Source organism: Sceloporus occidentalis, unplaced genomic scaffold, assembly GCF_023333645.1.
Source record: "Sceloporus occidentalis isolate IW3139 unplaced genomic scaffold, rSceOcc1.0.p SCAF_196, whole genome shotgun sequence".
Taxonomy (NCBI): Eukaryota; Metazoa; Chordata; class Lepidosauria; order Squamata; family Phrynosomatidae; genus Sceloporus; species Sceloporus occidentalis.
Genome location: NW_028317176.1, coordinates 1,026,796 through 1,053,425, shown reverse-complemented (window position 1 = coordinate 1,053,425; position 26,630 = coordinate 1,026,796). Strand labels below are relative to the sequence as shown.

The window sequence follows — 26,630 nt, the reverse complement described above, 5'->3', positions numbered from 1 at the left end:
CAATGCATTCCAAAATGGGGTAATAGAGCTACAGGACCAGAGGCCATGAAGAAGATCGGCCTCAGGCAATTGGCACTTGAAACACCGGGAATGGTCTGATAAGCCCATTAAAAATCGGAGCTTGGGGGTGACATATGCTTTATGCAAAATCTTAAGGAACATCTCACTGTAGTCCCTAGACACCAAGACTTTAGAATTGCACGTGTACGCCTGGAGAACTCGTTTTGGACTCAAATTCGGAAAATCAGCTTTCCAGGAAGTAACACCTGTTCTGTGGGACTCCCAATCGATGACCGGTCTGATCAGATTATATATTGTGGACATTGTGAGCATTGTGGCGGGGGACAATATCGTTATCTGGTCTAAAGGGTTGTTGGAATTAGCCCCAGAAAGGTAAGGAAGTAGAGTGTTAACATAATTACGGAGTTGAAGGTAGTGAATAGGGTGAATCTGAATAGTAGAGTATTTACATTGGAACTGCAAGTAGGACAATAATTTACCCATTCGCGGGTCAAGAAAATCACCCACGGCGCGACCCCCCGCCCGGGCGAGTCGTTTAAAGTGCTGAAACTGCGGGTTACGGACCAGGGGCAAGAACCGAGAATAATGAACCTCCAAACCCAGGTGACGTCTAACACGCTCCCAGGCCTTCAACGTATGAAATAACAATGGATTGGAGAGAACGTCTGATGGTAAGTTAGCTTTAGACAGATGCAGGAGAGAGGCCAAAGATGTTTGGAGAGAGTTGTTGCTCCAGAGTCACATTAGTGAATCTAGACCTGCCACGCAGCCAATCCGCCACATAACGGTAGTTAGATGCCAAATTATAGTCCAGTAGGTTAGGTAAATTCACCCCACCGTTATGAGCAGGCTGTTGGAGTTTTACCAACGAAATTCTAGCTTTTTTGTTAAACCACAGGAACTTACGCAGCAACGCATTATGATATTGGATGTCCTTCTTCTTCAAGGAAATGGGCAGCATGTGGATTGGATATAATAGTTTGGGGAAAAAGGCCATTTTATATAGGAAAGATTAAATTTGGACCAGGATTTAAAAGAGTCTTCCATTTGACGCAACAATGGGGGAAAGTTTAGTTTATAAAGATGTGCCAAATTCGTGGGAATAGTAAGGCCCAGATATTTCAAAGAGGGAAGTTGAGTCCAATTGAAGGGGAATGACCCACCCCATCCGCGCTTAGCCTGGGGGAAAATGGGAAGCGCCTCAGTCTTAAGCTTATTTATCAAGAAACCTGAGGCCTTATGAAATTGATCAAATAAGTCAAGTAGGTAAGGCATCGCTGCTTTGGGGTTAGAAAGATACAACAAAAGATCGTCAGCAAAGGCAGCAATCTTTAGTTCAATATCACCGACCCTGATTCCCTCAAGCTCGGCGGAACGCTCAATGACACGTATTAGAGGTTCAATTGCCAGATTAAAAAGTAGAGGGGACAGGGGACAACCTTGACGAGTACCTCTGCCAAGGGAGAACCAACGGGAATTCATATTATTCACCGTAACCTGAGCCATCGGCGAATGGTACAATGCTCGAAACATCTGAATGAAAGGTAAACCAAAATGATGGAATTTAAAAAAACTAACAAGGTAGGGCCAGGAAATTCTATCAAATGCCTTATCAGCATCACAACTAATTACGATAGAGGCCCTACTATTCGTAAGCTTGGCAGTAAGGATAGCTGAGATAAGGCCTCTAATATTTTGAGTGGAGTGGCGCCCTTTAACAAAACCAGTTTGAGAGGGGGAGGTGAGTTTCATTAGAATAGGTTGCAATCGAGAGGCCATAATATTGGTAAATATTTTTAGATCTTGGTTCAACAAGGAAATGGGGCGATAGAAGGAGAGCAAGGTAGGGTCCCTGTGAGGTTTGGAAAGGACTATGATGCGGGAGGCTGTAAATTCCCTCGGGGGAATCCTTCCTTGCAGAAATCCGTTATAAACATCAGTAAGATGTGTCGGCAGGCACGTAGAAAGAAGTTTATAGTATTCAGCCCCCAGGCCATCTGGGCCTGGGGATTTGCCGTTAGGTGGCAATTTCAGGAGGGGTAAACGGTTTAATCAAACGCTCGCGGTCCGCAGGCGACAGTTTTGGAATATTAGCCTGCCTAAACATCTGAAGCATCATGTCGGGGTCATTGGATTCTGAGGAGTAAAAATCCTCAAAGTACTTAGCAAAGAGTTGTGTAATTTCACTAGGTTCGGTCACAACCGATTGGGAAGCGTCCTGGAGCCGAGTCACATTATGACACTTAGACTTAGAGCGACGGATAAGATTGCCCAAAAGCTTGCCGGATCTATTGCCCCAGCGGAAAAAGGTATTACGAGTATAATTATAAGAAAGCTGCGCCTTTTCAGTGACCCAAGCATCGTAGAGGGATTTAATTTCTTTATACGTTTTTAGGGTATCTGGACTTGGGTGAGTTTTATGGGCAGCATATGCCCTGGAAAGATCATCCGTGAGTTGGACAAGTTTGGTTTCGGCCTCTCTCCTGCGTCCCACAACATAAGCAATGATATGTCCCCTCAAAACCGGCTTAGAAGCACCCCAGAATAGATCAGGGTCATCGAGATGTTCATGGTTATCATCGACATAGTCATTCCATTTTGCAATCAGGAATTGTTTAAACGCCTCCGAAGTATATAAATGTCACGGGGTCAGGTAGCGGGGGAGGATCCAACTATGCAGATATATGGACGTAGCGTAGTCCAGTAAACAGTCCGGTCAAAAGGGCAACGGCAAACAGCGAGGTCAAAACGTATCCGAGGTCGAGGCAGGCAGATAAGAGGCAAAACGGTATAACAGGTCCGAGGTTGAGGCAGGCAGATCAGAATCGTAGTCAAAAGAGCAGGCAAGGGTCAGTACACAAGGCAAGATAATGTCACAAGGAACAGCACACCCCAAAAAGCAATATACTTTGAACGGGTACAGAAGAGAAAACAAATGGCCTTTAAATAGGGAATGCCTACTCATAAGGAGGCTGCGGCGTGCCGTGCGTGTCGTGCGCCGCGTGACGTCATCGCGGCAGGCATCTGATCCGCTGGGGAGAGGTGGTGACGCGCCTGCACGTCCCTGGCGTGCAGGCGAAAGCCCGAGCGACGACGTGGAGGCAGGACCACCCTGCCGGCGTCCGGTCGCGGCGGCATCGACGGGCGCGCCGCCGGGATCTCCTGCTGTGCGCGCCGCGGCGGCGCGTGTGACACTCAGCCGACATCTGGTCGTGGCAGGGGCGGAGCCGCGAAGGGTACTTCTAAGGGGTGCTTCTAAGCCGGTTTCACGAAGGGTACGAAAATACAAAACAGTCTGATTATCCCTTACCACTCAGTCCTGAACCCATGGACCGTCTGAAAGAAGCATGCAAATATTTGAAGTTAGATTAAATGGGTGCTTTTGACTTGGTATGTATCAGAGGGAGACGAATGGAAGGCAGCATTCCTGTCCCATTACGGACATTATGCCATACGTCTTTGCAAGCCTCTAGCCACATTCCAGCATTTTTTAAATGACATATTCAGTGACTTGTTGAATTCATTTGTCATCATGTACCTAGACTACATACTCACCTACTGCACCTAATTAGAGGAACATAGATGTCTCATGAGGCAGGTACTTAACAAGTTATGAGAACATCGCCTACATGACAAAATAGAAACATTTGTGTTTCGTCTGTTGAGTTTCTGGGGTACCTCCTAATACCAAGTCATGTAGCCATGGATTTGCCTATTTTTACACTTCATTTGTGAATTCTCGAAACTTGTGCAGAATCTGACCTCTCTCCCACCAAGAAAGGCATCTCTTTCCTATGGAGTCCTTCAGCACAAACAGCTTTGACACACTGAAACAACCGTTCACTACTGGCACCGTTTAAGTAATCCTTGATCCAAGGTACCTCTACATGTTAGTAGCAGATGCTTCTGAAAATGCAATGGGATGCAGTTGTTTCCCAGTGACAGGGGCTGGAAGGATATCTGCATTCAGCCTCCTTCTCCAAGAAATTGAAATAAACTGAATCTAATCTAGACTGCAAACTCCTTCCTATCAAAATGACTCTTGAGGAGTGCCGCCACCTCTTAGAAGGTTTCAACACCCAGTCACTACTGTATGTACACAGTTCATAAGAACCTTGGGTAAAAAATCCGCCAAGCAACTTCTTCGACAGGCACGGTGGGCCATGTTTTTTATGCACTTTCAATTGCACGTTACCTACTGACCGGGATCCAGAAGCATGAAAGTAGATGCTTTATCCAGGATATAATGGTTCTGCCTCTGTGTTTTTCCTTGCTACTTTCCTCGAGCAAGTGAGAACCAGTTTCAACACCTGTTCTCCCATGCCAGAGGGGTTAACCCAATGACGTGGATTTAACTATGAAGACAGTTGTGTTTACGTCCCTGACACTCTACAACCCAAAGTCCCCCAACAACTCAACAACCGTTCCACTGCCAGAAATAGCAAGTCAAGAAAACTCTAGATCTCATACATTGCTCCTTGTGGTGTCCGACACTTCAGCAGGATGTCATTAAATATATGTACAAGAAAAAATGAAATAAAAATGAAAAATAAAAATAAAAAAACACCCTCACGTGTCTGAAGTGAAAAATAATAATAATATATAAATATACTCCCCACAGGTTCCGCAGCTCCCAAAACAACACTCCTCACAAGTGTATCACAACAATATATCGAACAAGGGGCGCATGGACATGTGGAGAAAAAAAAATAACAACAATACAATAGTGTAGCAAGTTCAAACAATGTGTCTGTGTGGTGTATATATAATGCACTCACAAGAGTAACTGATAATAGAGGCTCATCAGATGGCGACTGATCTTGGTAGATCCTGAAATGTAGATGAAAAACCGCCAATAGTGCAGTATAGTAAAAAAATATATTTAATAAGAAAAAAAACTGGATAAACTCACAAGTCAGTTGGCACAACAGAAATGTTATGCTATAAGCGCAATATGGAAACAAGCATCCAGCAAAATAAAGGATATCCGTATAAAAAAGGTCTCTCTACGCGTTTCACCAAACTTGTTGGCTTCTTCAGGAGAAAAATACGAATAATACACAGTAAAAATGCATTAAAATAAAGTAAAGCTGCAGTCTGTATGTCCTCGTCCGTTGATTCTATTTTTAAAGGTTCCCGGTAGCATTCTGGCCCAATCGCATCCTCAAACGATTACGTCATCACGTTACCACGTGTCGACGTAATCACGTAACTCCCATCATCCTTTCCCAGCATCACATCTTCTTACTCTAGCCGCACTTCAACACGATCGCGTCATCGCAATCACTCCACCGTTCCATCATGATTTTGTCCTTCCAGAATGTGGTCAATAAAGATAATTCACACGGCGAGGTAAAAAAAGTTTTTCATTTGTCTTTCGGCTTTTTCTTTGAGGGATTCCAGTCGTCTCGGGCACAGATGTCGGAAAACACCCCGGACAAGGACAGAGATAATAAATAAATAAACATATTGAAACGAAACTATATGGGTGTATTATGAGTATGTTTAATAGCCAATATATGAGGACCAAGAGAATAGTAGGTGTAAGTATATATAACAAAACTGTGGAGAATAGAGTAAAATAAAATAAAATCAAAGGCTGAAACAGTCGAAGGGATAAAGAGAGAGAGAGGGAATGCATTAAATGGTGAATTGGACAAAGGTGTAATATGAAAATCAATATATATATATAAAAATATATGTACAAAATTATATGTACATAAAAGATATAAAATATTATAATATGTATAAGAATAATATTGTTAAAAAATATAATATTATTAAAAAATAATATAAATATATGGTATAATATGATGTGATAAAAATGATAAAAATATAAATAATGTAAATACATAAAATATGAAAAGACAAATAAAAATAAAAATAATGTGTCAAAAACCTAACATAAACCCTATACTTAACCCTATCACTAAACCTATCCTAAACCCTAACCCTAATTCTAACCCTAACACTAACAATAACCTAAAAAAACTAACCCTAACACTAACCCTAACACTAACCCTAATCTCAACCCTAACCCTAACCCTAACACTAACCCTAACCCTAATGAAAAAAAAAAAAAAAAAATATATATATATATATGTACGAAAATATTAATATATGTGATACAAGAAATAAAAGAAATAAAAATATGTATAATATAAATATGTAAAAAATAAATATATAAAAATATTTTAAATGAATGTTAATATGTCCAATTCAACATTCAAACCTTCCTTCTTATAAGTTTGAAATTTATATATCCACTCAGTCTCTCTTTTACTTAACATTTCTTTAATATCTCCACCTCTCCAGTGGGGAGATACCATGTCTATCCCTACCATCTTGAAATCAGGTAGGGAGAATTTATCACAATTAACACAGTGTTTAGGAACACTGTGTTTAAGATTTTTATTTCTTATTCCCCCCAAATGTTCTAGACCCCTTATTTTTAATTCTCTTGATGTGCGGCCTATGTATTGAATGCCGCACTTGCATTCTAAAAGATAAATTACATTTTTTGTAGTACAATGAATAAAGTGTCGGATTTCATATTCTTTTTTTGTAATCGTACATTTAAATGTGGTAACCTTTTTATTTTGTAGATTACATGTCTTGCAGAATTTACATACCCCACATCGGTGAAAACCTAAAGGTTTTTGTGCTAAAAAATGCTCTTCCGTTTGAATTTTTGGAAGAGCACTAGGTGCCACAATGTTTTTCAAGTTATTTAATTTTTTATATATAATTCTTGGTTCTTCCGGTAAGTGGTTTTGTAAAATATTATCTCCCTGTAGTATAGGCCAACATTTTTTGATGGCTCTCTTAATCTGTGCCGCTCTATCATTGTATTGGGTAAAAAAAGCAAAATTAAAATCCATATTCTCTTGTGATTTTTCTTTGTTTAATAGCAAATCTCCCCTCTTTATATTTTTAACTTGTATAAAACTGTCTGTTAATAATTTTTTAGGAAAATGTCTTTCTTCAAGTTTCTTAATTAAATGTTGGCTTTGTGACATAAAGTCTTTATCTTGTGTACAATTCCTGCGAATCCTCGCCAATTGTCCTTTCGGAATATTTTTAAGCCATTGCGGATGGTGACGGCTAGAAAAGTCAATGAAGCCGTTTCCATCGGTTGGTTTGAAGAAAGTTTTAGTATCTATTTTTTCATTTATTACACCCATTAAAGTGAGATCCAAGAAATCTATTTGTTTTTTATTTATATTAGAAGAAAATTTTAGATTATAATCATTTTTATTAATATGTACTAGAAACTTATTTAAATCATCCATTGGTCCATTCCAAATGATTAAGACATCATCAATGTAGCGTTTCCAGAGGACCAGATTTGCACCAAACGGGTTATTAGTCCAGATGTTATTGGACTCCCAATCTGCCACGTATAGATTGGCATAGCTTGGTGCAAATCTGGTCCCCATGGCCGTTCCACATTTTTGCAAATAAAATTGTTTATCGAATAAAAAATAATTATGAGTGAGAATAAAACGGATGCACTCCAAAATAAATTGACTTTGTTTATGGTCCATTTTTTCATCTGTGTCAAAAACCCTTTCGATTGCTTTAATCCCTTGTTCATGTGGGATTACAGTGTACAAAGAAGCTACGTCCACCGTAGCCCAAATATATTTTTCTGACCAAATAATATTTTCTACAATATTTAATATGTGTATAGTGTCTTTAACGTACGAAGGAACAGATGTTACAAATTTCTGTAAAAAATAATCTACATATTGTGACACGTTATTAGTCAGGGAATCAATCCCACTAATTATTGGACGACCAGGGGGATTTTTAGGGTCTTTGTGGACTTTAGGTAAAACATAAAATATAGCAATTTTTGGGAACTTAATATTTAGAAAATCAAACTCCTTCTTATTTAAAATGTTATTATTCTTGCCTTCCAGTAATAATTTATATAGTTCATTTTGAAAAACTTTTGTAGGATTATCTTTCAATTTCTCATATGTACTTTCATCATTCAGCAATCTATATGATTCGTTCATATAATAAGTTCGATCTAATATAACTGTAGCCCCCCCTTTATCGGCAGCTTTAATGACAATTTGTTTATTTTCTTTTAAAGTTTTTAGACTTTCTTGTTCCTTCCTTGTAAGGTTATGTCGTCTCTTATTGTCATTCTCAAATTTGCTGAACTCTTTAAGGAGCATATCGGAAAAAACTTCCAAATGCTCACCCTTACTCTGTTGGGGAAAAAAAGTAGATTTAGGTTTGAACCCGGTATGAATAAAAGGATCTATCCTGTCGCTGCAATCAATGCAATCATTGTCTTTCTTCAGAAAAAACTTTTTTATAGTTAATTTTCTGACATATTTTTGAACATCTATAAACAGGTTAAAATTGTTTGGGCCTCTATTTGGGGCAAACTTTAAACCTTTATTTAACAAAGACAATTCTGCTGGGTTTAAATGATGTGTTGATAGGTTCATTATTTCGTTTTTAGGGGTACTCTCAGGTCTTAATAATTTTCCCTTTCCTCTATGTCCTCTTGATATCTTAGGGTTTTTCTTTTCTTTACTGGGGAGCAAGTTGTCATTGGAAATTTCAATTCGTGGTCTATGTGTGAATGGTGTGTTTGATCCCTTAATATAGGCCTTCTTTTTTGGAATGGCTCCCTGGATAAAAAATCTTTGTTGAATTCATTGGGGGCCTGAGACCTATTTCTTGTCATAATAGGTGATCGGGTAGGCGAGGAATCTGATTTTCTCTTTGGAGTTAATTTTATAGATGTTCTAGTACTTTCTCTTGGTTCTCTAGTGTGTTGACTTGGCTCTTTTGGTTCTCTCGTATATTGACTATATACTGGTCTATAATTTCTATATTGTCGTTCTATCATATAGATATATCAAGAGGACATAGAGGAAAGGGAAAATTATTAAGACCTGAGAGTACCCCTAAAAACGAAATAATGAACCTATCAACACATCATTTAAACCCAGCAGAATTGTCTTTGTTAAATAAAGGTTTAAAGTTTGCCCCAAATAGAGGCCCAAACAATTTTAACCTGTTTATAGATATAGTTATAGTTATAGATACAGTTCAAAAATATGTCAGAAAATTAACTATAAAAAAGTTTTTTCTGAAGAAAGACAATGATTGCATTGATTGTAGCGACAGGATAGATCCTTTTATTCATACCGGGTTCAAACCTAAATCTACTTTTTTTCCCCAACAGAGTAAGGGTGAGCATTTGGAAGTTTCTTCCGATATGCTCCTTAAAGAGTTCAGCAAATTTGAGAATGACAATAAGAGACGACATAACCTTACAAGGAAGGAACAAGAAAGTCTAAAAACTTTAAAAGAAAATAAACAAATTGTCATTAAAGCTGCCGATAAAGGGGGGGCTACAGTTATATTAGATCGAACTTATTATATGAACGAATCATATAGATTGCTGAATGATGAAAGTACATATGAGAAATTGAAAGATAATCCTACAAAAGTTTTTCAAAATGAACTATATAAATTATTACTGGAAGGCAAGAATAATAACATTTTAAATAAGAAGGAGTTTGATTTTCTAAATATTAAGTTCCCAAAAATTGCTATATTTTATGTTTTACCTAAAGTCCACAAAGACCCTAAAAATCCCCCTGGTCGTCCAATAATTAGTGGGATTGATTCCCTGACTAATAACGTGTCACAATATGTAGATTATTTTTTACAGAAATTTGTAACATCTGTTCCTTCGTACGTTAAAGACACTATACACATATTAAATATTGTAGAAAATATTATTTGGTCAGAAAAATATATTTGGGCTACGGTGGACGTAGCTTCTTTGTACACTGTAATCCCACATGAACAAGGGATTAAAGCAATCGAAAGGGTTTTTGACACAGATGAAAAAATGGACCATAAACAAAGTCAATTTATTTTGGAGTGCATCCGTTTTATTCTCACTCATAATTATTTTTTATTCGATAAACAATTTTATTTGCAAAAATGTGGAACGGCCATGGGGACCAGATTTGCACCAAGCTATGCCAATCTATACGTGGCAGATTGGGAGTCCAATAACATCTGGACTAATAACCCGTTTGGTGCAAATCTGGTCCTCTGGAAACGCTACATTGATGATGTCTTAATCATTTGGAATGGACCAATGGATGATTTAAATAAGTTTCTAGTACATATTAATAAAAATGATTATAATCTAAAATTTTCTTCTAATATAAATAAAAAACAAATAGATTTCTTGGATCTCACTTTAATGGGTGTAATAAATGAAAAAATAGATACTAAAACTTTCTTCAAACCAACCGATGGAAACGGCTTCATTGACTTTTCTAGCCGTCACCATCCGCAATGGCTTAAAAATATTCCGAAAGGACAATTGGCGAGGATTCGCAGGAATTGTACACAAGATAAAGACTTTATGTCACAAAGCCAACATTTAATTAAGAAACTTGAAGAAAGACATTTTCCTAAAAAATTATTAACAGACAGTTTTATACAAGTTAAAAATATAAAGAGGGGAGATTTGCTATTAAACAAAGAAAAATCACAAGAGAATATGGATTTTAATTTTGCTTTTTTTACCCAATACAATGATAGAGCGGCACAGATTAAGAGAGCCATCAAAAAATGTTGGCCTATACTACAGGGAGATAATATTTTACAAAACCACTTACCGGAAGAACCAAGAATTATATATAAAAAATTAAATAACTTGAAAAACATTGTGGCACCTAGTGCTCTTCCAAAAATTCAAACGGAAGAGCATTTTTTAGCACAAAAACCTTTAGGTTTTCACCGATGTGGGGTATGTAAATTCTGCAAGACATGTAATCTACAAAATAAAAAGGTTACCACATTTAAATGTACGATTACAAAAAAAGAATATGAAATCCGACACTTTATTCATTGTACTACAAAAAATGTAATTTATCTTTTAGAATGCAAGTGCGGCATTCAATACATAGGCCGCACATCAAGAGAATTAAAAATAAGGGGTCTAGAACATTTGGGGGGAATAAGAAATAAAAATCTTAAACACAGTGTTCCTAAACACTGTGTTAATTGTGATAAATTCTCCCTACCTGATTTCAAGATGGTAGGGATAGACATGGTATCTCCCCACTGGAGAGGTGGAGATATTAAAGAAATGTTAAGTAAAAGAGAGACTGAGTGGATATATAAATTTCAAACTTATAAGAAGGAAGGTTTGAATGTTGAATTGGACATATTAACATTCATTTAAAATATTTTTATATATTTATTTTTTACATATTTATATTATACATATTTTTATTTCTTTTATTTCTTGTATCACATATATTAATATTTTCGTACATATATATATATATTTTTTTTTTTTTTTTTTTCATTAGGGTTAGGGTTAGTGTTAGGGTTAGGGTTAGGGTTGAGATTAGGGTTAGTGTTAGGGTTAGTGTTAGGGTTAGGGTTAGTTTTTTTAGGTTATTGTTAGTGTTAGGGTTAGAATTAGGGTTAGGGTTTAGGATAGGTTTAGTGATAGGGTTAAGTATAGGGTTTATGTTAGGTTTTTGACACATTATTTTTATTTTTATTTGTCTTTTCATATTTTATGTATTTACATTATTTATATTTTTATCATTTTTATCACATCATATTATACCATATATTTATATTATTTTTTAATAATATTATATTTTTTAACAATATTATTCTTATACATATTATAATATTTTATATCTTTTATGTACATATAATTTTGTACATATATTTTTATATATATATATTGATTTTCATATTACACCTTTGTCCAATTCACCATTTAATGCATTCCCTCTCTCTCTCTTTATCCCTTCGACTGTTTCAGCCTTTGATTTTATTTTATTTTACTCTATTCTCCACAGTTTTGTTATATATACTTACACCTACTATTCTCTTGGTCCTCATATATTGGCTATTAAACATACTCATAATACACCCATATAGTTTCGTTTCAATATGTTTATTTATTTATTATCTCTGTCCTTGTCCGGGGTGTTTTCCGACATCTGTGCCCGAGACGACTGGAATCCCTCAAAGAAAAAGCCGAAAGACAAATGAAAAACTTTTTTTACCTCGCCGTGTGAATTATCTTTATTGACCACATTCTGGAAGGACAAAATCATGATGGAACGGTGGAGTGATTGCGATGACGCGATCGTGTTGAAGTGCGGCTAGAGTAAGAAGATGTGATGCTGGGAAAGGATGATGGGAGTTACGTGATTACGTCGACACGTGGTAACGTGATGACGTAATCGTTTGAGGATGCGATTGGGCCAGAATGCTACCGGGAACCTTTAAAAATAGAATCAACGGACGAGGACATACAGACTGCAGCTTTACTTTATTTTAATGCATTTTTACTGTGTATTATTCGTATTTTTCTCCTGAAGAAGCCAACAAGTTTGGTGAAACGCGTAGAGAGACCTTTTTTATACGGATATCCTTTATTTTGCTGGATGCTTGTTTCCATATTGCGCTTATAGCATAACATTTCTGTTGTGCCAACTGACTTGTGAGTTTATCCAGTTTTTTTTCTTATTAAATATATTTTTTTACTATACTGCACTATTGGCGGTTTTTCATCTACATTTCAGGATCTACCAAGATCAGTCGCCATCTGATGAGCCTCTATTATCAGTTACTCTTGTGAGTGCATTATATATACACCACACAGACACATTGTTTGAACTTGCTACACTATTGTATTGTTGTTATTTTTTTTTTTTTCTCCACATGTCCATGCGCCCCTTGTTCGATATATTGTCATTAAATATATTCAAGCTTGTGATAGCTGTGTACATTATAAATCTTTACACCAAAAAACTATGACCTTCCTCCTTTTGTTACCTGTCCCTTTTATCCCTGGGAGAACATCTCCTTAAACTCCTAAAACATATTTTCTGACAGCGGTGTGCAATTTATTTCCAGATTTTTTAAAAGATTCTGTCAAGGGCTCCAGAGAGAGAGAGAGAGAACAATGATGGACCAATCTGCCAGTGTTTTTATAATATTCAATACACTATATATTTACAGGTTTGCAAAGAAAATATCTAAAGTGATCACAAATTCTAAATTCTAAATCACTGCTTTGTGGGAAATTAAAGATACCTTGGAGTTTTTTTCCCAAAAAGATTCTGGCATCAGATGAATAGGAACATGTGTTTTCACCAGTCTTGGAGAAGGTCTGGCATCAAGTTGCTCAACACCTGGAAAAAAGAATATATTTAATTTTTAATTTGTGGAAAAGGATTAAACATTTTATGTCCTATAGAGTGTTTTTTTGTTTTTTAAGTTTTGAATGTATCTTCAGATATCACAACCCTTGAAGCATTTATAAGTTCTGTATTCTATTGTGTGATGAACCATAAGATGCATTACCTGAGAGCATTCCAGGAACTCGAAACTCAAGATATGGCACTCGGTTATATATTGTTTCCCGGTGACATTTTTCTGTATCTCCATCACAGTAAATCATGTCTATAATTTCACACATCCATGTAGTACCTAGAGAAATTATATATATGAATAGTCATAATAATATAATATTCAGTTTTGTTTCTTTTTCTTGGTAGTGACAATTAGGACACTTGTGTATCGAGATTTAAAGCACAGGCTACTTTTATGCTGGCTTTAATTTCTGGACTTCTTGCAAGCATTTTTGTCAGTTGTGGATGTCTAATTATTATAATTGTATTTTTTTAGTAGCATCATGTTCCAGTGTGGTACAAGGTGTATACAAGACAAAATAATACATCACAAAACAAAATAAAAACAAAGATTATATTGTTATTTACATTAAACATCTTGTAGTAAGAGCCACAATACCTAGACGGAAACAAAATGTGGCCCCATAGGATCAACACCCTGGACAATGTTACTAAGAAGATATATTACAACCATTTACCTGCTTTAGGATAAGTAGCTATGACTACATCATCTGGCCTTGCTTGAAATCTTTCCACTTGTTCCCAGTTTTCTGCATTATCTTTGCCCATGGGAACCCCATGTAGCAAAACTAAAGTCTGTTGTAAAGTGATATCCATATCTTTTAATCTAAGAAAAAAACAACATATTATATATTGTTTTTCACAACATATATTCATATTCATTGCATACTTTCAATTTTGCAATAACAACAATAGTTGGAGAGATTTAAAGGCACAAAAGGGGCCTATTTACAAGAACTACAATATAATAACCAGAAGCTCTACTCCTGCTACTTCTTTGATACTTGCTACAAATAGTAATGTAGTTTTCTGTAGGTAGTGTGACGGGACCGACCTGTACCCCGACTGGGTACTCCCGCCAAACGTTGCTTCCTCCTGACGGGACACCAACAAGTAACCCCTTCCGCACCGGGCATAACCAGCGTTGTAGATAGGAGGGACGTCGCTGCACCGAAGCCGCATTGGCACTGTGGCTATCCGAAGCTTAGCTACACAGTGTGGCTACAGCCCACCCCAAACATCAGGCAACACTCATGTTGAGGTGAAAACAGGACTCATTTATTAAAGCCAAATACAGAACTATATATACACAAGTAGAAAAGGGGCAAGACAAATATCACATGATCCAATTACCATGTCAGGAAGGAAATAATTAGATCAAATCCTGCAACACAATATCTGGGGGAAGGACAGGATGACACGAGACATAAATAATGACATTAACTGGGGACGTAGACGTGGAATGACGATAGACATATAATTGGCTTGACAGACAATGGCCAGGACACAGGGATAACAGGAGCTCACAGGATTAACAGCTACCTGTTATGTAATGGATAATTAGGTCTTAAGACAAGGGCTAACTCACACAATAACAGGGGAAACACTTCACACCTATACAATTAACAATGTACAGATAATCAGCCTTCTTCCTACCACAGGATGTCCAGCTGACGTTACAGTTCTGAGACTCTGAGTGCTACAACATGGGGTACATCAGCAGACTGAACCCCTGTATCCACACACAGAAGTCTCTACAAGGCCTGGGCCCATAGTCGATAGGGAGGAGGCTGGCTCTCAGGCCTCTCCAGGGACCCCAGTGATGGAGGGTTCTGTCACACTTCTCCCCCTTCCAAATAGGACTGACACAGATGGAAACCCCAAACGGGTTGACTCCGTAGTCAGTTAATTCACTTAGCCCATCAATGCCCTCCCGAAACTGGTGCCCCAAATAATCTGCCCCTCCAAGAGCAGTATTCCCCTGCCCCACCTCTGACTCTCCAGAAAAATACAACTGCCGCTGGAGAGAAGTGCCTACAGCACCTTCTCTCTGGAATCTTCCCAGTCGCTGGGGAGTGATGATGCCTGCATCTTCTCCCTGGGGCTCCTGTTGTCGCTGTGGTGATGGGTTGGCAGCGCCATCTCCCAGGTCATCTGTCCGCCACTGGGGAGGAGGGAAGACATCCTCGGCTCCCTGAACTGGGATCTGCGGCTGGGAAGGGAGGACAGGTTCCTCCACTTCCGAATCTGTGAGCTGCTGCTGGGGAGACTGGCCGCCTGCGCCATCTCCTGTGCACTCACTTGGCCACTGGGGAGTGATGCCACCTGCACCCCCTCCTTGATGCTCCTTCTGCTGCTGGGAACATGGGCCGGCTGTGCCGTCTCCCGGGTCATCCGTCAGCCGCTGGGGAGGAGGGACGACACCCTCGGCTCCCTCGATTGGGATCTGCCGCTGGGGAGATGAGCCGGCTGCGTCGTCTTCCAGTTCATCCGTCAGCCGCTGGGGAGTAGGGACGACACTCTCAGCTCCCTCAACTGGGATCTGCCGCTGGGGAGGGAGAACAGGTTCCTCCGCTCCCAGAGTTGTGAGCTGCCACTGGGGAGACTGGCCGGCTCCACCATCTCCTGGACACTCGCCCACCCGCTAGGGAGTGATGCCGCCTGCATCCCCTCCCTGGTTCTCCATCTGCCGCTGGGGAGATGAGCCGACTGCGCTGTCTCCCGGGTTATCCAAAAGCCGCTGGGGAGGAGGGACAGCACCCTCCACTCTCTCGTGCTCCTGCTGCCGCTGGGGATATGGGCTGGCTACCGCATCTCCCTGGATTCCTGTTGTTGTTCCAGATACGGGGCAGAGGCCAGGGGCTCCCCACCCTGTTGTCAGCGCTTCAGCTGGGGGTTGTGGATCTGAGCGAACTACCCAGCATTCGGAGGACCCCGGTGGGAAGACCGCAGCCTCATCCCCCCATCCTGGGTTAACATCCTCGGATGAACAATTGACAAAATCCATGGACACTGGGGCATACTGCTGAACACGGTCAAACAGTTTTTTATATGCTTTTTCCAGTTCCCACTCCTGTGTAGTTAAAAAGTCAAAATCACCTCTCAGTGCACCTGGAAGGTCCAATTCCCTGAAATCTCGGATGTCCATAATCCGCCACTCCACTGTACTGCCGAAGTCCAGGTCCTCCTGAAGACTATCCCATAACAATCCTAGGCCGCCAAAGTCATAGCCCTCCGTGGGCTCTGTACCTTCCAGGCACCAACCCGCCTCGGCTGCATACCATCGTAACGCCCTGTATCCGTCATCCCACATCATCTCGGTTTGGACCAGCCCGTCTAACTCGGACACCCATTCCTCCCTGGGCTGCTTTCCCAGCAACGGCATTCATGCCTCCAGCTGGAACCAGTAAATGTCCTCGCTGGTTGGGAGGCACTTACCCAAGTATTCCTGTTCCCATAGCAGAGTCTCCCACCAGAGTTGCCGACGGATATGATCCCTCCACCGCAGCTCGTCCTCAGCGGATACAGGTCCATCGGGTTGGGCCCGTGCCTCCTGCATACGCCGTCTGAACTCCAGTTCCATAGCTGAGGATCCTGGCGTTGCTCCTTCTCTGCCCGAAGGGTGACCAATCCTGGTGCTTTGGATGTCCCCGCTCCGGTGTGAAAGAGGAAACTTCTGGCCCCGGAAATCAGACCATAACAAATTTCTTTAAGGAAGCATCCCACCGCTTGCCAACAATGTGACGGGACCGACCTGCACCCCGACTGGGTACTCCCACCAAACGTTGCTTCCTCCTGACGGAACACCAACAAGTAACCCCTTCAGCACCGGGCATAACCAGCGTTGTAGATAGGAGGGACGTCGCTGCACCGAAGCCGCATTGGCACTGTGGCTATCCGAAGCTTAGCTACACAGTGTGGCTACAGCCCATCCCAAACATCAGGCAACACTCATGTTGAGGTGAAAACAGGACTCATTTATTAAAGCCAAATACAGAACTATATATACACAAGTAGAAAAGGGGCAAGACAAATATCACATGATCCAATTACCATGTCAGGAAGGAAATAATTAGATCAAATCCTGCAACACAATATCTGGGGGAAGGACAGGATGACACGAGACATAAATAATGACATTAACTGGGGACGTAGACGTGGAATGACGATAGACATATAATTGGCTTGAGACAGACAATGGCCAGGACACAGGGATAACAGGAGCTCACAGGATTAACAGCTACCTGTTATGTAATGGATAATTAGGTATGCAGCAGTGACACCAAGTCATACCTACAGGGGGTCTTAAGACAAGGGCTAACTCACACAACAGGGGAAACACTTCACACCTATACAATTAACAATGTACAGATAATCAGCCTTCTTCCTACCACAGGATGTCCAGCTGACGTTACAGTTCTGAGACTCTGAGTGCTACAACATGGGGTACATCAGCAGACTGAACCCCTGTATCCACACACAGAAGTCTCTACAAGGCCTGGGCCCATAGTCGATAGGGAGGAGGCTGGCTCTCAGGCCTCTCCAGGGACCCCAGTGATGGAGGGTTCTGTCACAGGTAGAATCAGGAAAACAGGAAAGTATAAGCTACTATATCCCGAAACTAATTCTTTCCAGTTTTAGCCATATGATAAAACAGTTTAATTCATATAAAATTCAGTATACGTGAAGTGAATACTGTCATACAAAATTCTTATGCGTATTTTAATTTAAGATAATTATAAGAGGTGCGCTACAGGTAATTAGCCTTTTGTATACTATTCTAAAATATATAAAGGAATATAAAGTTAAGCAGAACAGTGAGTTATGTTCCTAGGGCCTGGCTTCTGAACTCTGTTAAAGGGAAAGGCTTGTCTTCAATACTGATGTTGTGTTTCTTTTTTATGTAATGCAAACTGGTGCATATATCCTTTAGTCATTTTGCTTATTATCTTATATGAGAACAGCAGGTCGTTTAGGCAACGGCTTGCTTTGAATAATAACGTGTACACAGATGCTGCACACAAAACATGCATTTATGCCTGTGGTGGGACATCTTTGTAGAAGGATGGTCAATATCTATCTATATCTATGCTAGGATCTTTAAATCTAGTCTGGAATTTTGGTACAGCCAATAGCATGCATGGGACCCTAATATTTAATCTATCTGAAGCCACAGATGGCTTTATTCACTAAACTGAAAGCCTATGTGAACTGGCTGCAGCCTAAGGCCTGGGGGGCAAGTCTAGCCAAGTGGCCCATTGCTCCACCAAATCAGCCCACCATCCATGGCCATCTTTTTTCTGACTTTCTAACGCGTATTGATGTAATGTGATGGGATTGGGAGTACACAAAAAAAGTAATAAACAATTTAGTGTGACTAATCCTTTTTAATAAAATATGCAGGTTGAAATAGAGTTAAAAACACAAAACCTTTACTTTTCCTCTCACTGATTTCTGGGCCTAGAAGCTTTTGTCCTCTGAAGTGACTACAAATTCAGGAGGCCGTTTTATCTCTATAAGTAAAAATTAAATAGTTCAATTTTTTCCGACACCTAAACACACACACAGGGCCGGACTGGGAATGAAAAGCAGCCCTGGAAACATTTGGAGACCAGCCCCATATAGTTTATCCCGCGGTCGAGCTCTTATACCCACACGCACCCCTTATTCATACCCGAGTCACACTATTTGCCATACAATTAACTATAAAACATTCTTTTAATCACATTATTTGTATTAAAATGTCAGAAAGCAAAAGTGTTAAAAGGCCCTAATAAATTAAATACATTAATGGAATCAAAACATTTGCTACTGCAAAAATGTTTTGATTAAAAAGTTCCATTTTATTCAGTGGAACTTCATTCTTCACGATATTCTTGTAAGAAATGTCTTTATTAATGAATGTAAACAATTTTTTCATATTTAATAACAGCAATGATTGAGAAAAATATATTTTTTGTTTTAATTTCCTTTTATTTGCCAACCTGCCCCCCCCCCAGTTATGCACATCTGCATTATACCCACACTGCCTCCCTGATATGCCTCATACTCTCCTATATGCCACTCTGCCACATGATATGCCTTTTAACACCCTATATGCCACTCTGCCTCCAGAAATGCCTTATACCCCTATAAGCCAGTCTGTGTTATAGGGATGTTGAGGTACGGCTATTGGGCGGCGCGGTGCATGCAATCCGGCCCCTTTTATTTCATTAGGTGCCAGCGGCCGGAGGAGGCGGCCAGGCTGCCGCACCACGGCCGCTTTCATTCCCACTCGCAGCCACTCAGCGGCTGTTTTGAATTTCGGTCTGCCAGCCGCCTGGCCCACAGACTGGACGGCCCACCGGGAAATTTCCCGGTATCCCGGTGGGCCAGTCCGGACCTGCACACACACCAGGACAGGCTCTGCCACCGCAACACCCAAACACACACAAGGACAGGCTCTGCCACACTGACACCCACATCCGGAGGGGCTAAGCTACAACAATTAAAAAAATGTATTTTCCACACTGCTTTATTGTTGACCTCCCTTTTGTGTTTTTGCCCCCTTGTCTATATCGCACCCAGCCAGCACTATGTGTATTTATGCCCCAGCTGCCCCCCTTGTGCATTGATGCCCCCAGCACAGACAAAATACTGCCCTGCAGTATGGGGGATTTCTATTTGAGTAGTTCCTCTCTATCCCCCATACTGAAAGGCAACATTTTATCTGGGCTGGTCAGCAATATGTAAAAGTTATTTGTGTCCTGGAAAACTTGGCCAATGTAGTCAACCTAATGCCCCCATACCTTTGTCTATTGCCCCAGCTAGCCCCACATTGTATATTTATCCCACCACCCAGCCCCATTTAGTATTGATTTATGTGATGCCCTGAGCCAGCACCCCCTTGTGAATGAATGCCCCCTTTAGTATCATGCCAGCCCTCTCACCCTGATTACATCCACAGGATCTGCTCAACACCCAGATTGGAAGCATAGGACTTGCCATTTTTGCCCGTAAACAGCCTGCCTGTGGCATCCTAGCTTCATACAGCCTCCCTGTGCCATGCCCCCCCACACTTACACATCCATGCTATCACATATTCATTCATTTACTCATCACAAACATGACGCCATCCAACATTGCTAAGCGATGCCCTCCAGTCTAACCCCCCACAAAAAAATAAAAAATAAATGGTCAATACCCTGACAATTAACTGTGCAACAAAAGCAAATTAATTATATAAGAGATTGAAAAATTGTTGCTGTTACATGGAAGCATATTTATTTTATTTATTTTAACACTAATGATGACGTAAGTTGTCAGTACAGAAACCAAGAAAGAAGCCTTCGTTAAGCAAAGGGGACTTCCAGAAAATACATTTTTAACATTTTATAATTTTATGTTTATCATTGTTTTGGAGTATAATGCTTGAAGTTGTAGTTGTGTACGTATTAGCAAATATTAGTTTTTAGTCAGATGCATTTCAATAGGATTTGTGTTACAGAGTAATCATGCTGTATTAGTATAACACATGGAAAATTGAGCTAAACAGGGTTATGAAAATGTGTGCCATTTGTATACACGTATTCTTTATATGTATACATAAAATATGTGTCATGTATAAACAAATTTGATATTAAAACATACTTATCTGACTCAAATTTGATCATTTTGAAGATCTGTCGAGATGTCTGAAGTGTCGAGAGTTAAGTGCTTACAGCAATGTTGTGATCTTTGCTTATAAAATTATGATAACAGCTAGCTTAGTTTTATATTAACCAGTTTCTGTAAACCATTAACTATTTTATATCTAGAAATCAGATTCAAAACTAATGAAATGTCTGGAATGCAATGGGTTGATTTTAAAAAGCATTTCAAGCTCACTTCTTCAGACTGTAAACACATTTGCAGTTTGAATTGTCAGCCTCACAAACAAGATATTAACCTAAGCTTAGTGCCCTGTTTATTAGGGTGATGGTCATACAAAAGGATGGGCAAGAGGGAGCTCTCTACCCCTGGGATTTCAAAGAGGCGGAGTGGTCCAGCATCGGAGAAAGGAAGAGAAAGAGTAGGCTGTTTAAAGTAGGTTAACTAGACATAGAGAGCAGAAAGAAACACCTGGTAGTCAGGCAAGTAGAGTAAACATGTTTTTTAAATTTTATTCTGTACACTAACAGAGTGGTGTGGTCTCCTCCCTTTCACTCGGGCAGCTTCTCCTTTACAGGTACAGAGTCCCCACCTGGGCAGAAACACAGTCTGCATGCACAAGGTAGTTTATTTCAAATGTATATTGCAGCAATGGTTGTTGAGACTAAATTTCCCATGACACTAGTGTTGAGCACTTTGAGAAAGTGAGTACTTAACAGCTCAAATACCAAAGGTTAGCTTTTATACAGTCATGGATTGTAACTGCAGCTGTTGTGGAATGAAAATTTCATAATTCTCACGCATTCATTTGGTTTGCTAAACATCATAAAAAATATAATACAAGCACTTCAAGAGCCAAATGTTATGCTATTCTAAACTGTCATGCCTGGAGGATAACTTTGCGGTGTTTGAGGATGAAACCCAATGGCAAGGACCCAAAAGGGGTTCAGGTATGTAATGGGTTCACCAAGAGAGCTGTAGTCACTCCCAAAGATCACTCAGATGTATCCTCCTGTTGTCCATGTGTACCCAATAAGTAGACACAACTACTTTCAATTGAGTACAGCAAGAATAAATATTTTATTGTTGTAAAACATATATATCCACAGAATTGCATTAACATAGATAAACAAATACATGTATACAACCCAACCTTTAATTCCCCTTATTAATAGTATTAGTTCCTAATGGAGTTCTTACCTGTGCTATCTTTGTTTGGCAGCCAGGCTGGAGCCACCTCTGAGTACCTTGGGGCCCTGTATGACAGGTCATTCTGTGACAAGGTAGTTCCGAAAGCGTCACAACAGAAGGCGTAGACAAGCCGTAGTCGAGGACAGAACCTAGGTCGAGGCTGGCAGGAGGTAGCAATGTCAAAAAGGATAGCCGAGGTCTGGTACCAAGCAAGCCATATAGAACAATTAGGGAGCAGGAGCAGGAACGAGAGCAGGGGCAGGAACAGGAAACAGGAACTTGCAACAGGGCTTGCACTGAAGACATGATGCCGAGAGGTTTTTTTACTTCCTGGTGTTTGCAAAACTGTCTGACTCCGCGTTCCGTAATAAAGTGCAACAGACGATGAGTGAACTTTTGGTAAAACAGGAAGAAAATTTATTTTCTGTTCATACCAGTAATATGAATAAAAAAGTGTGAAAACCAGTGTAAGTGGAAAAGACAATATAAAAGTAAAAGACTTTCCTTCCTTATTTTGTGCCGGATACACAGTCGCAACCCTTAACAACACTCTCCAGGTGTTGTAAGTTACAAACACAATCCACTTTTGGGGCGCTCGCATAAACCGGTATTTGGTGATATGTAAGAAACAAAGAAAAACTCTAATCGTGTAGACGTAAAACAAGTTGGGTCATAATCAGTGGACTTTACTCTATGCACTCACAATGTGTAATGTGATGATACAGGTCCTTTTAAATATATCCTCGGGTTTCGTGCATGGTTCAAGATTAGGATGCACTTTCCTGGCGTTTTCAGCTTAAAGACAATATAACCCTATGGTGTTCTCTTTATTCGAGCGCCCCAAAAGTGGATATATGCAAGCTCTAAAGATAAAGCACTTCCTCAACCTTTTTACCGTATTTGCCTGAATATAGGCTGCCCTTTTTTCCCCCACTTTAAGTCTTTAAAGTGGGGGTGCGGCCTATATTCAGGGTCTAGCGCAGGAATGCGCAATTCGTATCGCCCTGACGATCGGGACATGCGGTTCCGGGCGCCGGGCAGGCAGCAGGGTTAGGGGACCTGCATCCTACGCTTCGATACGCTGAGACAGTCTCCCCTGCCAGCACTTCCCACGGGAATGCGCGTAAACACCATCCGCTGCCGGCACATCTGCTTGATGTGCTTTAACAATCTCCATTGCCGGGACTTCCCACGAGGGTGGTGGACTGGGCTGGGACTTGCATCGCCGCAGCCGGTGAACGTCTGCATGATGTGCTTAAACAATCTCCCTTCCACGGAGGAAGTGCCGGTGCCGGCAGTTGCCTACGCGTATTGCGTAGATGTCCCCCGCCGACCCCGCAAGACACCGGTGAGTCTGCTTTGGTAAGTTTAGGGGGGCATATCTTGGGGCCAGAGTGGCAGCATATCTCGGGGGGGGCAGAGTGGCAGCATATCTCGGGGGGGGACAGAGTGGCAGCATATCTCGGGGGGACAGAGTGGCCGCACATCTCGGGGGGGGGGACAGAGTGGCCGCACTAAGTGTTTTTTTTTTACTAAGAAATGTTTTTTAGGGTGCGGCCCTTGAGAGCTGAAACGGACCTTCAACAAGTCAATACATTTTATAAAAAGAAGACCCGCTGAGTGCATCAGCTTTATTTGCTGTATATATTTTTTTGATTGTTAGCACCCGGGCATATTGCAACTGCTTCCAGTAAAGTAAGTGAGTTACATTCTATATCTTTTGTTTATATATATATATATATATATATATATATATTATATATTAGACCCTGTTGCCAATATATTTTATAGTGAAAAAATTGGACCCTACCCAAGAATTTTCTTGGGCCCCCGCTCCAATATATATATATATATATATATATATATATTAATATTGTCATTGGGGATTTTTTTGTCGTTACTTACTCTGAATAAAAGTGTGTCTCACTATATAAAAAAGTGCGCCTCAGTATATAATGATAACAGTTATGTAGTACCACCGGCAATGTGTGCCTCAGTATATAATGATAGGTGTTATGTTGTACCACTGTCAGTGCGTGCCTCAGTATATAATGACAACAGCTATGCTGTAACACCGTCAATGTCTGTGCCAGTATATAATGATAGAAGCTATGCAGTTTTAAAGTGTGTGTGTGTGGGGTGCCACATATAGGATCCGCCCCTGGTGCCAGGTAGGCCCCTGTAATCGTCATACTTTATCAAATTTAAATGTGATGTGTAAATACTGGGCAACGCCTGAAACAGCCCTTGCTTACATGTATTCACCGACTGAGAACCCAGCCACCTTTTATAACCTAGCTAACCAAAAATTCCTTTGTAAGATCCTCAAGGTGGCACAACTTGAACCAAAAACTCAACCCAGATGACTTAGCAAACACGGTTGTGGGTGAGCAACCAGATGTTACCCCCAAACTCTATCAGTCCCAGAAGACCTTGAAAATTATCCCTATCTGGATGGAGACCACTCAAATGCGAGCCATTTGTCTTACCATACTGCTCCCATGTGGACTTCGAAAGTGATGCATGAATCCATGCTCTGGTGTGGCTGCCCAAAACACATTGTGGACCCCGGTATATGGACTGCCCTACATAAAATGTTCCTATGCAAACAACCTAGGACCAGGCACCGTAGAAGCCTGATCACGTGGTAAAGAGGGCGTGAACGTTTATTGGTTCAGACCAGCCCAGGTTGTCACAGTGGTAAAGCACTCTATGATCCCTAAGAGTGCTACCCAATAATTCCACCACCAGCATGACTGGTAATGGTTTCAGGAAGGCCACATTTTTGGTCAACCCAGAGACATCACGGTTCTGGCCATTTGTCTGGCTACCAATTTGTATCCAAAAATGTCCCAAAACCCACTGATCAAGCTGCATCAGTAAACAAATGGAGCCAAGTTAGCTACCTCTGGAGTCTGCCAAATGGAGCACCCATTATAATTCTTAAGGAAATGGTCCCAGACCTCTAAATCCTCTCGTAGGGGGTTGGTTAGTAGGAAAAAATGGTGCAGCCTAATGAGCCTGGACTTCTTAACCACCAGGCCCCTGCTGAAAACCCTGCCCATGGGCATCAAGTAGCAACTGTAGTCGCTGTAGCTGGACCTTCTACAAATTCACCTGCAAGGTGGTGACATTCCCTCGAGACCAAATAAATAAATTTTGATCCCCAAGAAACTGAAACGCATCCTGGAGCTTTCGGTTTTATATGAGGCTAGGGGGAACCCCAAATGAGCTGGGGGTGCCATCGAACATTCAAGTCCGCAGCACCCACACACACACACACAGGAAGTCATCCATATAGTGCATGGTTAAGTTGGTAGAGGGCAAGAAGGTACTAAAACATTCAAAATCCGGGTGCACTGGCAAGCGCAAAATGCAGACCACTGAATAAAAAGAAGCATACAGTTCCTTTGCATTATTATCATTGACTGAACCACCAGTGGAATATGATAAATTATGGAAGATACAGAACTTTCCCGGGTCCTGGGCTCTACATCCAGTGGAGATATACACAAATTAGGCAATGACGGGGTCCATTTTTTCCCTTACCACAATAAGGTGGTCTGGAATGGAGTTCCGCAATCATAAAAAGGAATTGCATCCACTGGCAATTTTTTTTTTCTAGTTGTGTTTTCAAAAATGTTTTTTTTTTGTGGTGGTGAAATTGAAACATGGGTAGAGTGATTTGTCAAAATTCCAAGTCTGACAACTGAAATGTGCTTGCTCCAATTATGACCCCTGCAATGTCTGAAAAAAACGTGACTTACCTATGCATGTTCTAGGATGCTGATCCCTCACAGACTACCCTTTATTGCTTTTTTAATAGTTCTGTGTTAAGGGGTTTGGGGGTAGCTAATTTCTGGGGTTTTTTTTTTTAAATAATTGGAACAGGGTGATTGGGATGCCCAGTATCATGCTGCAAAGGTGGCCGCTTCTAAAGTGCAAAGTGGTATTACCAGCTGTTGTAGAGATAATCTAAATTTTATTAAACACAGGAGGCAAATATTTGCATCATCTTATTTACTAAAACCTCCAGCAGCAAATAAATGGTTAATAACAGAAAAACAAACAACCATTCAAATATGCAGAGTCTATAAGAAGGCCCACAGAACACTCAACTTCCTCTTCTTTGATGTGCCGAACAAGTGGCACAAAACTTCAACCAAGAACCGGAACAGCAACAGTCCAGGAACCGGAGGACAAAAAAACTCCTTCTGATTTCAGCGGACATCCAGGCAAACTCAGACTATATGAAAAGGGATAAACTGTGAATTATTCTAGCTCTGTGACCGAATAATCAGAATTTTATTAAAGACAGGAGGCGAATATTTTGCATATCTTCCTTTACTTAGACCTCACAGCAGCAAAGGATAAAAAAACAATGTAAACAAACAACAACCAATCAGAGACAACCTTAGCATATATAAGTCCCATTCAGCAACACTGCCTCCTGTTCCTTTGGTATGTAACCGAACATGGAAAAGATGAGACTTGAAAGCTGGAATGAGGAAATCATAAAACGAAAACCATAGAGGAAACTTCTGT

General features: G+C 40.5%; 1 protein-coding gene across 1 annotated transcript in view; it reads right to left on the bottom strand.

Annotated features, from left to right (window-relative positions):
• LOC149278278 (sulfotransferase 1 family member D1-like) overlaps positions 1 to 20,917 on the bottom strand; it is a 31,887-nt gene extending 10,970 nt beyond the window's left edge. Inside the window, exons 1-4 of the mRNA XM_089502152.1 lie at positions 20,895 to 20,917; positions 13,943 to 14,091; positions 13,417 to 13,542; positions 13,147 to 13,244 (exon numbers count right to left, since the gene is read on the bottom strand). Of these exons, the coding sequence (XP_089358278.1) occupies positions 13,147 to 13,244; positions 13,417 to 13,542; positions 13,943 to 14,091; positions 20,895 to 20,917 (396 nt within the window). The remainder of the gene's footprint in view (positions 1 to 13,146; positions 13,245 to 13,416; positions 13,543 to 13,942; positions 14,092 to 20,894) is intronic.
• Between the last annotated feature and the right edge of the window lie 5,713 nt (positions 20,918 to 26,630).